Source organism: Oculina patagonica, chromosome 13 (genome assembly GCF_052425735.1).
Source record: "Oculina patagonica isolate OP01 chromosome 13, crgOcupat, whole genome shotgun sequence".
Classification (NCBI taxonomy): domain Eukaryota; kingdom Metazoa; phylum Cnidaria; class Anthozoa; order Scleractinia; family Oculinidae; genus Oculina; species Oculina patagonica.
In genome coordinates, this window is record NC_135770.1 from 15289813 (window position 1) to 15302765 (window position 12953).

Genomic DNA, 12953 nt, shown 5'->3' on the forward strand with positions numbered 1-12953 from the left:
AAGCGTTGCATAACTAGTATATATTTTCTTCACAGAACATATTGCACTTGAAATAGAAATAGGCAATATATAAGTTAGCAAGTAGAGTGCAAATCAGAACGTTTGATAAGAATGTCTTGCAGTATATCGATCATCAGTCTTTTGAGTCGTTTCTTGTAAGTTCGGCCTAAAGGAAGTACCGCTTAAAGGCCCCAGATATAAGCCCTCCAAGCACACTCGAAACCCCCAACGAAATTGTAAAAGCCAAGGGCTTATTACCGGCATATTTTTACGGTATCTGAAGACCCAACGGTTTTGAAAAGTCTTCGTTTCCGCCAGTTAAAAACTTTACGTCCACACTTCAGTTTCATACCCCTTTTATGCAGCCATAGTGGAACGCGAAAACTGATCGAAAACCGCGTTCGTTTTTTATTGGATCACAGTATAGAGTGTACTGGGAGACGGAAAGGCACGGGAAAGGATTTGTTTCATATGGCCGGGGTATAAAGATTATAACACATTGCAAGCTTAAGAGGACGAAATTCAGACAATTTGGAAAGAAATCACTTAGTTTATTAGTTAATTTATTAAATTAAGTTTTTATTTTGTATTTCGTATACGAAATTGTCTTTATAGTTGATAAACTCTGTGTCTATTTCATATTGTTTAAACGTTTTGTCCACTTTTCGTCATTTTGCATTCGTTTGCAAGATACTCGCATAGAGTGCCTCTCCATCAGCGATAACTCACATCGATCCGATCTCTTCTTCTTCTTGTCAGGATTTAAAATAACTGAACTATTAACTTAGTGCGAGTCGGGGTGTAACATGCGATAAACTGATACTGACCCGCTGTATTTGGAAACACATAGAATTATTGTTTTACCATATGAGATCTTTATATGGTGGAAAGTAAGAAATATAATAAATTTGCTAAATATAAATTATTATGTTCCCTTGAAATGTACATTTCTTTGTTATCTGGACTACGGCGAGTCTTGCTATTAATCATTTTAAGATCTCATAAATTTTATAATTATCATTTTTTTGAAACAATTCGTTTAATACGGACCTCGTCGCTTAATCACGGGAACTTTGTGTTGTCTATACTTTGGGACCAGCTGGAGGTTTTTAGTCGAAATTGGAAAACCTTGGATGACACGGCCTTTCACGGCTATAATGGTTGAAAACTTCACTGAGTTATTTTGTTGATTATCTCGCATTCATTCCAAGGCAATACGCAGTGCACTGGGACAAAACATGTGGTACGTTCCCATAAATCATCTCTTCTTTGCAGACTCGCCGTACTGGCCTCGTTGTTCTAAAACCTCTATTAACAGTTTGACGTAATCAATCCGGCATTGTTTGTCAATTGCGTCATGAAGTTGTCTTGAGTACAAACTTAAAAACTCTTTCTTGATGTAATAAAGGTCAATCTGCAGAAAAAGAAAAAAACACTTCAGTTCATTATCAGAGGTCTTTTTTCTTCAGAGGTTTTAAGGGCTTATTGAAGTAAAACTGTGCAATCAAATGTCCAGTTACATAGACAGTCGTCCATACGATGCAAATGAAGGGGGTGTTGAGAGATATATTTGTGTATCAATACTTTACAAGTGAAAAGCGGACGCAGTTCCAAAACAGTTGATAGTTAGGGCATACGGTCTATTCGTTTTTGTTTTGTGTTTTTTTTGGAGGGGGAGGGTGGGTAATTTCACGGTTCAGACAGTTACAAACTTTGAAGTCTTTGAAAACAATTATTTCGCGTTATATATTTGACCGCTAAAATGGTTGTTCCAACACAAATGCAGACTTACCTCTGATCTAGAGACCATTATTCTCAACATCTTCAATTCATCTGCCTTCGCCATTTCCTTTGCAAAGTATTGAGGTGGGGTTTCGATTACCAAAACTGCAATGGCAAAATCATTTGATTATTAAATATTGATAATTAAAAGAAGATTAAAACAGTTTTTAATAAATCTTGTTTGCTTGAAACTTTTTATTATAAAGCCCAGGAGATATGTTTGTAATGAAGCTATGGTGATGTATAGATTTATACAAGTAATTTCTTCGCCAAAAAAAAATAGTTCTATGGCAGATCCCTTCGAGCATGCGAATCAGAGACAAGTTTGAGTACTTGCGCTATTTTGTGATTGGTTAGTAAGACTCGGAAGTGTTCGGGTGCTCGGGCCCTGGTATCTGTACTTACCGCAATCTTTCAAGGTGTCGCGTGCTGGTTGTGATAACGTTGAACATTTTTCTTCAATAAACTGTGCAATGTTGACTCGATGCAATTCAAGAAAAGCAGCAAATGTTTCTCTCAGCTGATTTCTGGCAACTGGTTCACATAACAGGGACAGGATATCGCCATTGTTAAACAGCAGTGTTGCTCTTTCCCTTGCCGCCATTTTATCAGCTTTCTTCTTGGCACCTGATCGATCGACATTTAACAGAGAAACTAAAATGTGTCTAAGATCCTTATCCTCTAACTTGCACAAGTCATCTTCCAGTGTCTTTTCATACTCTGTAGATATAAATTCCATAAGGAAAAAATATGACATGACATATAAAAATAATTTTATGGCAAACACTACTAATTGATAAAATTTCCGACTATTAGCTAAATATATTTGAATATTCCTAAAGATTTTTTCTTGTACACAGGATATGCGGAGGTTTACAGTTACCTTATTGTTACTTATTTTCCGGCGATTTTCAAAATATCGCGAAATTAAGGTTTTTACACAAAAATTTTTCGAAGAATTTCCAGGAAGCCGTCAAATATGTTATGACTGCACTGTTCATTCACAATCGATATTTTCATTAAGTCGGTTTATAATGATTTTTCTCAGTGGATGACGTCCTTGAAATACATATAATAACTCGGGTCATTTATTATGTTTTATCTGGTGAAGCCAACTAGTGTTTCACTTACCAGTGAAATACTCGTCTTTGATATCCATTAATTTGTCACATCTACTTGATATTATAATAGACACAATCGTGTCGTAATCCTGGTCTTCAAAGGCCTTATTCAATGACTTGACGTCATAAGTGGCTGGTGAATACAGTAACGCGGTTACCACTTCCTTGGCCGCTCCACTCAGTTCTGACTCCAACACAGTTGTTAAATCCTATCAAGAGAAGGAAACATGAACTTTAAACATCTCTTAGGGAAAAGCATCAACACCTTTCTTCCTTCCTTTCTTGTTTGCTCAATAATTTAATATAACAAAAGATACATACAATATTGTTTGTTTCTTCTTGAATATTGACTTTAAGGAGCCCAGCTAACTGTTTTAGTTCGTACCTCAAGGTAACGTTCTCTGTAAGCCTTCAACAATCTCTGTCTTTCTTTGTTAGTAAATCTGGCCAGGACTCTGACAATGCAAGCCTCATCCGTGCCCAGTCCTTGGACGGCGTCATGTAGTCGGTCAGCCTCTTTTTCCCAATTAGGCGGTCCCATTCGGGGTCCACCCTGCAATTTACAACATACAACATAACTACCTTAACTGAAATGGAATGGAATAAAATAAAACGCCTTGTTGTCAACTTCAAAAGTTGATACTAATATTTGATTTCTTTTAATTCAGGACACTGATTACAACAAGTATAAATTACGATTGGTATGAGATGTTTGATGATGCTATAAGCACAACAAATATAACAGACAATAAGTGTAAAAACTTGGAAGTCTACAATAAAACATGAACTAACCTGAGTATCAGGCCTTCCTAAGGGGAGGGGGGGGGGTAGGGAAGGAAAAAGGGGAAAGGAAGGGCTTTTCTTTCCGCCCGCGCTCCTTCCTTTCCCCCTACCCCTTAGAAAAGCCTGATACTCAGGCTAAACATGAACTGACTTAATTGACACAAGTGGTAGTCATCGCGCAATTATTGTAGATTGCTAGCTGTTTGGTTTAAAATCACGCTTTGTTAAAGATTTTAATTGTGTGATTCCAAAGTTACTTTGGCGATTAGCCTCTACCTTCAGCAACTTTGCCAAAGTTGTTTTCGGAAAACAATTATACTTTGCATATAGCTGATTTGTTATTTTAACGTCATGCTAAGTTTTGCAAAACGAACTTTCAGGAACATTTGATCGGTACAAACATCGACAGAGCGACTTGTTGAACAATCAAAACTGGCATGGAGGTTTAGTTAAGGCAAGCCCAGGTGAGGGCAGTTTATTATGTGTGGGATGAAGAGTTCCACTTAGAAATATCAGTATAAATATTACAAATGATCACTGAAAGTGAGACAAGGAATAGTGTTGCACAAGTTTTATCAGAACTGACAAGTCAAGGATCGCTAAGAATGCTGCAGTATTTGTGATACTAAAACGGAATGAGAGGTACGTGAAGTTAAGATTTGGCTTTTGTAGACACTGTGAAACCCACTGTCACATTTATAAAAATTATAAAACTTACATACGTCCCCGAAGTAAAGACAAAGTTTGCTACACTTACATATGCTGCTCTGAAAGGACTTATAATAAGAGCATTTAATTGTCGGTTATTTGAATGCTATGTGTGATATGACACAGGGGATAGAACTTACGTTTAACTGGCATTTGTCCTTTGCAGATACCGTACAACCCATGGCCACTGCAGCTCACTTAATAACCGACTTGGAATGCAACGACGAGGGTTGGTTCCATTTCAGTGAATTCTCGTGACGGAAAACGCTTAAAATATGTCATGTAAATGCGTACGAAAATGGCGTTCTTACGTCACTGTGGTATAATTAGTCTCGCTAGATGCCACGAGGTGCAGTTCCTTTTGTAAACTCATTTCCTTTTGTGCTTAACGGAAAGCAATGAAACTTTAATATGACTAGTACGACTTTATAAGACGTGTACTAGTCTTGAACCAGTTAAGTGTATCTATGCCTCACATATATTGATTTTAGATTTTAAACGGTTCTTTTTTTTCCGGAAATAGATATATCCACCTGCTGGTCAGTCGTTTAAGAAGTAAACATTTCACGTGACGTCAGTGTTCAAAGAGTGAATAACAGATTTTTCATGGTTTTATACAAACAACTGAGCTTAATTGACAATAACCGACGGAGACTAACCTAGGAGCGGCTCGTTATGCTTGCTGGTTTTTCCGCCGTAACCTAAGGTCGTTTCATTACTAACTGCTCTAAAAATAAAACGGCTCTGGGAACATACCATATGTAGTTTGAAATTCCACTTTCCTCTCACAAATATCTATAGTAAGCTGCAGTAGTATTTGAACAAGGATTTCTTTTTCTGGAATAAAATGCATGCACATGCAGCTCGGTTCCATGTTCTTTGTGACAGTTCGTTGTGCTCAACAATATATTTTGCAGTCGTCAGCGTTTTGAAAATATAAGTTTTAAGCAGACGCTGATGATTCTATACACCTGTGTCCGCGTACTTTTCAAGTCGTGGCCTTAGTTTTGAACATTTGAACAAGAAATTCATGCAAAAGTGTCCATGCATGGCCATTTGGTGCCCTTTACTGTCGAAAAACTGATACCAGTTAGAAATGCAAACATTTTTTAAACTTCTTGGAAAGTTCTAGAACACATTAAAAGCTTCGATCAACAACACGAGATGTTGAACAAATAATTCTATTTCGAAAAATATGTAAACAGTAACCTTATTTTTCTTTGCAGCTTAGCAATAAAGCGCAATCAGATTTACTTAATTGTTATCATTTTTTAGATGCAAAAACTGTATTTTCCCTTTGGAAAATTGCAGTGAATTGCATTGGAAGAAAGGTAGCTCTTGAAGTATTGAAGGACCATCAATAACTAAATAAAAAATAAGCGATTACACCTAGCGATGCAAACAGTGTTTTGTGAGAATAATACCTAACTAAATAATTCATTTGGCAAACATCAATTATTAGTTTTGGATCGAAGTTTGTCATGATGAATTTTCAGTGAAATCGATATTGCCATGGCGGACAATTTAATGATAAACAGAAAACCTCGAAATCAGTGAAACCAGAAGTTCTAGTAGAACGTAAATTTTGGCACGATCCGCATTTCACCTAGAAATTTTAACTTTAAGTCAACATTTTAAATGATGCCATATAGCAAGTAAAATATACAGGAATATAAGAAAACCCTGTATGTTTGAGATCAAATAAATCGCAGAAACATTCAAAACCGTTCTTTTGCATAATATTAGTGAATGAACCAAGCAACAAAAACTGCCTCGATGAAATCAATTTAAATAATACCAAGATGTGTATTGAACTAATCTTTCGACGCTATCCTTAGAACTAGTTTACTTATTTTAAGACCACTCGCATTGAATTTTTTGGGTGTTATATTTGAGTTTGTGCGCTTGTGCAAGAAATCTTCAAAACAGCTTGATAAATTGACATTGTATCATGGAAAAATTTAATCCAAACTGGTCAGTAACTAGTGTGAACTTTACATCAACTCGAAAGTATACTAAAATCAATTGAATAAGTTAGGTATGATCCCTGCAAAACTGTTTCGAGCCACCTAAAGTTTTCCAGTATCACTTTGTCGCTTTGTAATTCTATATTTTTGCTTTAAATATTAATTAAAATTGTCTTGAAACTGTAACAATGTGGTCTTGTTAGATTTTGAGTTAAGGAGTCCTGGAAACTGAATTTCAGCTTTCATCACATCTGGGTGTAAAAGAAGACTTAAGTTTGTTACCGGTAACCGAGATGTGTTCTTTTTAAATTAAGTAACTGTAGATGACATTGATTAGCGTGCAACAGTGGTTGCTATGAGTAGTAAAGGAATGAATTCAAAGAGGCGGAAGAGATTCAAAGAGATTGCGATATCACAGTGACATTCAAAACTGCTGTAACGATTTATGCTGAATATGTTGGTTTAAACAGTTGTAGTATTTTGGAGGACGCGAACAGGAATATTGCTGAACGTGTCTTAGTTTAGGTGTATATGTTACAGACGCCCTTACGTGCAGATTAGGATTAATGCACTTACATTCACGAGTGAAGAGTCACTGTAGCTGTCAGTAGTTTAGAGTGCTATGTGTGATATGAAATAACGAAGGCGACTTACATGTAGCTGGGATTTATCGTTTGCAGACACTGTACAACCCATCCCCGCTGCAGCTCACTCTGATATGACCGACTTAGCAACAGGAATGCAAGTAACGCGAGGGTTGGTCAGTTGAGTCTCGTGCCGGAGAATGTTTAGAATATGAAATGTTAATGTATTCACGAATAGCGTGTTTGCGTCACAAAAGTGTGTTTACCACTAGTTTCTATTCTAATACTGTCTTTGTCACGAGATGCAGTTCGCGTTGTAAACTATTTTTTGTGCTTTAAACAATAAAGATTATTATATTACGATTTATGATAATATTGATCTGTTTTCCCCCCAAAAAAGTTTTTTAAGTTCCTGGGCATGTATAATGGATATTTCACGCAACATTAGTTTAAATTGACGGCCACCCGGTCTGAACCGACTAAGGGTTATCTAGGAGCGGCTCGTTATGCTTGCTGGTTTTTCCGCCGTAGTCCATGTTCGTTACATTACTAACTGCTCTAAAAATAAAATGGCTCTGGGAACCTGCCTGTCTGCAATTTGAAATTCAGTTCAGCTGGTTTTTCTCAAGAAATCTGCAGAACAAGGAATTTTTTAATTTCAAAATTAGAAACAGCTGGTTTGTAGATATATGACTTTCGAAATGTTCTCTCCAACAAGCTCTAAACTTGCAGCACTACTTGGTCAGCTTTTAACCCTATTCCCCACCGGGAAAGGAGGAATTAAGTCAAGTCAGTCCGGTCTGTGTATCAATACCAGCGTGTTTAAGGGTCTTTGATATGTACGGCTCTGTTTTGGGACTAGAGCGGTTTTCACTTGAGTGTCGAAAGTAAATTGCGTTTGCTTTGGTTTTGCATTACTACGCTTAGTGATTTGCTTAAAAATCTCGCGCCACTTTCTCAACCAATCAGAAGTAAAACCAAAACCAATCGTGACTCGCTCGCTCAAGTTTTCCCGCGCTTCGTGTAATTGCTTGGAGTTTTGATTGGACAATGGGTTGCTCTACGTCCTTTGTGATTGGCCAGAGTGATTACTTTGGTTTTGGTTTTACGACACTCAATTGAAAACTGCTCTATTTTTGAGTAATGTCTTCCTCCCCTCCGTCTCGCCCCTGAACGAGAAACGATCAGCGCAAAAGTGCCCACTAGGCGCCACTACCGTCGACGGCAAACTTATGCGAATAAGAGAGAAAAAAGCTAACGCAAAAGATAAAACATGCAAAAGAAAATCCATGATCTAGAATCCGTTTCTAAAAATTTGTTAACTTTAACCTTATATTTTCTCTGCAGTGTAGCGATAACGCGATTTCATTGCATGTTGATTGGTTTAGATATCAAGATGCGAAGCGGGTGGTGGGGCGGGGGGCGTGAAAACAGTTACACATGGCAATACAGTAGAGTTTGTCATTTTATATCTTTAGTTTAAATAAAAAATTAAACTTGTCCCAAAATAGCAACAACGTTGATTGTTAGATTTCAAATTTGAGGTGTGCATGTACTCGAGACTAAATCAAAATTTTCTTTACATGTGCCTTTGTGAGTTTATTTTATAAAGCACGCAGACTGTGTTTGCTCACCGGCGTAACCGAAAGTGTTCGTTATAAATAGTCAATAAGCGAGTATTATGCAGCGATAGAGGACTTGATACGAGTGCAACAGTGGTTGCTATGAGTAGTAAAGGAATGAATTGAAAGAGGCGGAAGAGATTCAGTTTAGCGAGTGGAATATTCACAACTACGGAAACGATATATGCTGATCAGATGGACGACTATGTTGGTTTTTAAAGTTAAAGGAGGCAAAGTGGGTATTCAGTTTTATACATGTACATGCCCTAAAGTGCAGATAAGGATTGCTGTACTTACAAGTTAAGAGCCATTGTAGCTGTCAGTAGTTTAAAAGTGCTATGTGTGATATGAAATAACGAAGGCGACTTACATGTAGCTGGGATTTATCGTTTGCAGACACTGTACAACCCATCCCCGCTGCAGCTCACTCTGATATGACCGACTTAGCAACAGGAATACGAGGGTTGGTCAGTTGAGTCTCGTGCCGGAGAATGTTTAGAATATGAAATGTTAATGCTTGCAATGGCGGAGTTTACGTCACTAAAATGTAATTATTCACACGTGGCCATTCTGCATCTGTCAGAAGATGCAATTTTCTTAGCAAACAAAATTCCTTTTGTGCTTTATACTATAAAGATTCTTAAGTTTGGCGAATAAATGCAGTTGTGTTGACGTTGACCAGTTTTTTTTGGATTATTTCTGGAAATACTAGTTGATTTCCAGTCGCTGGGCGTTTAATCAGTAGAAGATTTTGGAACAAAAACTTCAACACAATAACCGACGGAGGATTATTTAGGAGCGGCTCGTTATGCTTGCTGGTTTTTCCGCCGTAGTCTAAGTTCGTTTTATTACTAACTGCTCTAAAAATAAAACGGCTCTGGGAACCTGCCCGCACGTGGCCTGAAAAGTTCCTCCTTTTAAACAAATATTACTTTATTCAGTGAACAACAATTTCGTGTCTCGGAATTAAAGGTGCCCAGGTGACCGAGATACCAATATATATGTTTTCGGCAAAACGTTCTTAGAAAAATTTCAAAAATGTAAGCTAGTGATTAGCATTTTGAACTTAAAACAAGTGGTCATACATCAGTACCTGTACGTGTGCACTCTCAGCATCTTTGGGTTGACTCAAGAGAATTCAGTGTTGGCTCTTTTTTGCGCTGTTTTTACCTTAAGACGCGAGAAAAGTACTTACAAGTGTCCCTCTACAAAAGATTGGAAGTAAAGAGATCAGAAAAGATGGATGGATAGAAATGAGAAATATGAAATGTAACACGAGCGTTGGACAACGAAAAATTCTGAGTCCCTGACGGGAATCGAACCCATGGCCTCCCAGATACCGGCTGGGCGTTCTAACCAACTGAGCTACGAGAGACTCGTTGTGAACTGAGCCATTAACTAGATGGATAGAAAGCTGTTTCACGATTTTGCCGAAAATAATATGCGAAGCCATACAGACATACAGTACTATATGTCTGCACACGCACTCCTAAATTGTACGGCTAAAAATTTTTATTTTATTCGAGCGTTACCAGAGATTTGACAATATCTCGATCATTTCTATGATTTCACCGTATTTTGCGTTTTAAAAGGGCTTTTTAAAACTAATTCAGCTGCTTATAAATTACCTATAACCTGTTCTCACTGAGCACTTTTATAAGTTCTGAATGTTAAAATATACATGTATTTACAGAAACAGTTGAATGGCTAATAAAAAGATCTGCTGTAATCATACAACAGATTACGCAATAATAATATAGAAATTAGTCATTGGTATGCCCCAAACAACTAGTAAATATAAACTAACAATCAGTGTATTGAATTAAATAACTGACATAATTAATGAAAAAGTTAAATCAAAAATTAAAAGTTACAGGATTGTTGAAAAAAGAAATGAGTAAAGAATATTATGATAACATTCCATATGGCGCTGTAAGGATGGTTTAATACAGGAAGCGTCCGATCTCAGCTCACATTACATTCATCGAAGTAGTGTTAGCTCATAAATAAAAAGGCTTTTGTAATCGCTAATTTTCTTAATAATGGCTGTTTCTTTTAATTGCGTTTGTTTGGCATCCGCAAAATTACTTTTCTAACTTCGTTTCATGTCGAGTTTGCAGATTTTTTTCAGCTCAGTAGGATAAATTTTATCGGGCTTACTGATCATGATGAGTTTTGAATTCTAGATTCACTTATAAATGATTAGTAAGTTTAAGTCTGGTTCACTACGCAGAAGCACAGGTGCATAAGAAGAACGAACACACTAATTCTTCTCATCACCGTCGCAGCTTAAGCGTAAGAAGACAAAATTCTTCGTTCTTGTGCTTTTACTTATTCCTAGTGAGGACAGCATAATAAGATTGTGTGATTGATGATTGGCCTTCCTTATGCGCGTATGCCCATACTTGTGCTTGTGCCGGCTATGTCCAGTGAAAACCAGTTCTTAAGGGAGTTCTAACATCGCATTCCGCTCGTTCACGAACGTACTGAAATACAATAAACTCGAGTTATATCTCTGAATTTTTATTAAGTCGCGCAATCCTCAAAGGAATAGAGGACTTTTTGTTCCATTGATATTGGTTTTTGCATCTTTATGTTGGCGCAGTTATTGTACTCTGTTAACAATTAGAGCCTGTACAGTAAGCACTTAAACTTGTCAAGCTTTGTGAAACCAAAGCAAAGTTGTCGTTGCTGCTGCCCGTCCAAATCGTGGTTTATAGATTCCGGTACCGGTTACCTGTGAGTATAATGGCTCTCCCAACAAGCAAGTTTGCACGAGTTCAATTGTTGTCTTCGTCGCCCTGAAGTTCAGACAGAGTTCAGGCGCTTCCCCGCTTTCTTAAAGGGACTATGTCACGGCTGAGTTAAGTTTTTTTTTATAACGTTTTGCAAAATACTGGCTATGAAACTTCTTTTGTATTTGGTATGTTATTGGAATGTTCTTATGGCCATTTCCCATGCTTAAATTTATCTAAAATCCGTGACACAGTCCCTTTAAAGTGATTGAAAAAACTTTCTTTTCTCGATTGTATTTATACATTCAATTGGTGTTCGGGATTGAAGTTAGGAAAGGCGAGAATGCGTTCAGTCGTAGCTATAAAAACCTTAATTTTTTCGTAACTGAACAGCTGTGACCAGTAGAGAAATAAACTGGATTCGAGACTGGATAGTCTGACACCTGCTTAAAATGTGTACCGAGACCTCTTTGGAGAAAGTGGTTATGTTTTCCTATTGTTAACACACGGCAACTAAATTTACATTATGTATTACACATAACCACTATTCACAGATGAATGCTTGGATTGAGTAAAGATATGTATCCAGCAACCAGCCAAGATCCGCATAAACTGTTATATTAGTGCTATTTGTGATATAATCATATAAAATATGGAAGGAGACTTACGTTTTGCTGGTAGTTGGCGTATGTAGACACTGCACAACCCATTGTGGTCACTGTACTGATCGAACTCTGAACAACTATAACAAAGTGCCGAGTCGTGCGCCGTCTCAGCACTTTATTCTGACCGTGACAGGCGAAGCGTGGCATTTTGTGACGCCAAGGTGGGCTTTTGTTACCTTCACTCCAAGTTAACACGTCATTAAGATCAATTTAAGTTCCTTATTTAGTATCGTTTGTGGTTGGTGCATTTTTAAATCCACTTGAGGGATATTGGAACAAAAACCACCAGAACAATGACCAAAGAGCGATAAATTGGAAGGCCTCGTTACGCTTGCTTGGATTTTCACCACAAAGTTCAACCCAAGTACCAACACTTAACACAAAAACGTGACAAGGAACACAGTTACTTATGTTTATTACGTAAAGCGGCACTCAACCAATATACAGATCAATGAATAGAATAAAATAATTTCGAATCGCCTCTTACTCCATGTGAAATTTTGTGAAATTTTTAATGTTGCAAAGTATTAAGTGAGTAGTGTGGGGACGTCAATCAACAAAAAAATTAGCACTATTCAAGACTCGTTTGGCTGTCGTAGGTTAAAAGAACTAAGTGTAGGCAAAGTTAGTAGTAATTCACTTGTTTAGTCTCCCATCTCGTGTCAGCGTATACACAACAATCGTGAAGCAAAATGACATGGGAACAAACGTTAATGCAGGTACGCATTCTCGTCCCCATAGCCCTTTCGTTTCTCTTAGCCGGCTTGGCACGAGAAAACGGAGGGCTCTGGGGGCAAAGGATTTTTGAATTAATTCGAATTTTTTTTATTAGCTGTTTGGAACAAAGAATTCCTAAACGGAAGTCGAAAACGTAACGACTCTCTCATACATTCTTTTGAAACGTCATGACTGCATACATGAAGACCAGAAGTCCTAGAAACTAGGACTGGAAATCCTGTGTCCCCAGAGCCGTTTGTCTCCTCGTG

General features: G+C 37.4%; 1 protein-coding gene across 4 annotated transcripts; it reads right to left on the bottom strand.

Moving 5' to 3' along the window:
• Positions 1-530: 530 nt before the first annotated feature.
• LOC144634381 (annexin A13-like) lies at positions 531-12058 on the bottom strand. 4 transcript variants are annotated; one of them, XM_078493332.1, is made up of 6 exons: positions 11971-12058; positions 3289-3456; positions 2914-3112; positions 2188-2502; positions 1793-1887; positions 531-1414 (listed from the first exon to the last, which is right to left on the bottom strand). In XM_078493332.1, exons 1-6 carry the CDS (start codon positions 12010-12012, stop codon positions 1259-1261), a joined length of 975 nt encoding a protein of 324 aa, XP_078349458.1. In that variant the 5' UTR covers positions 12013-12058; the 3' UTR covers positions 531-1258. The 4 variants fall into 4 exon arrangements, with proteins under 4 accessions (XP_078349458.1, XP_078349457.1, XP_078349459.1 ...); XM_078493331.1 differs by lacking the exon at positions 11971-12058 and adding an exon at positions 7016-7273; XM_078493333.1 differs by lacking the exon at positions 11971-12058 and adding an exon at positions 6938-7273.
• Positions 12059-12953: the final 895 nt, after the last annotated feature.

What these genes read in the sequence shown, in the direction of transcription:
- LOC144634381 (XM_078493332.1), bottom strand. Translation starts at nt 12,012, where the DNA reads ATGGGTTGTGCAGTGTCTACATACGCCAACTACCAGCAAAAC. An exon ending in ACAGAGAACGTTACCTTGAG is followed by an intron (nt 3,113 to 3,288) that starts GTACGAACTAAA and finishes TTCTCTTGATAG; the next exon opens with GATTTAACAACTGTGTTGGA. An exon ending in CAAAGACGAGTATTTCACTG is followed by an intron (nt 2,503 to 2,913) that starts GTAAGTGAAACA and finishes TTATATCTACAG; the next exon opens with AGTATGAAAAGACACTGGAA.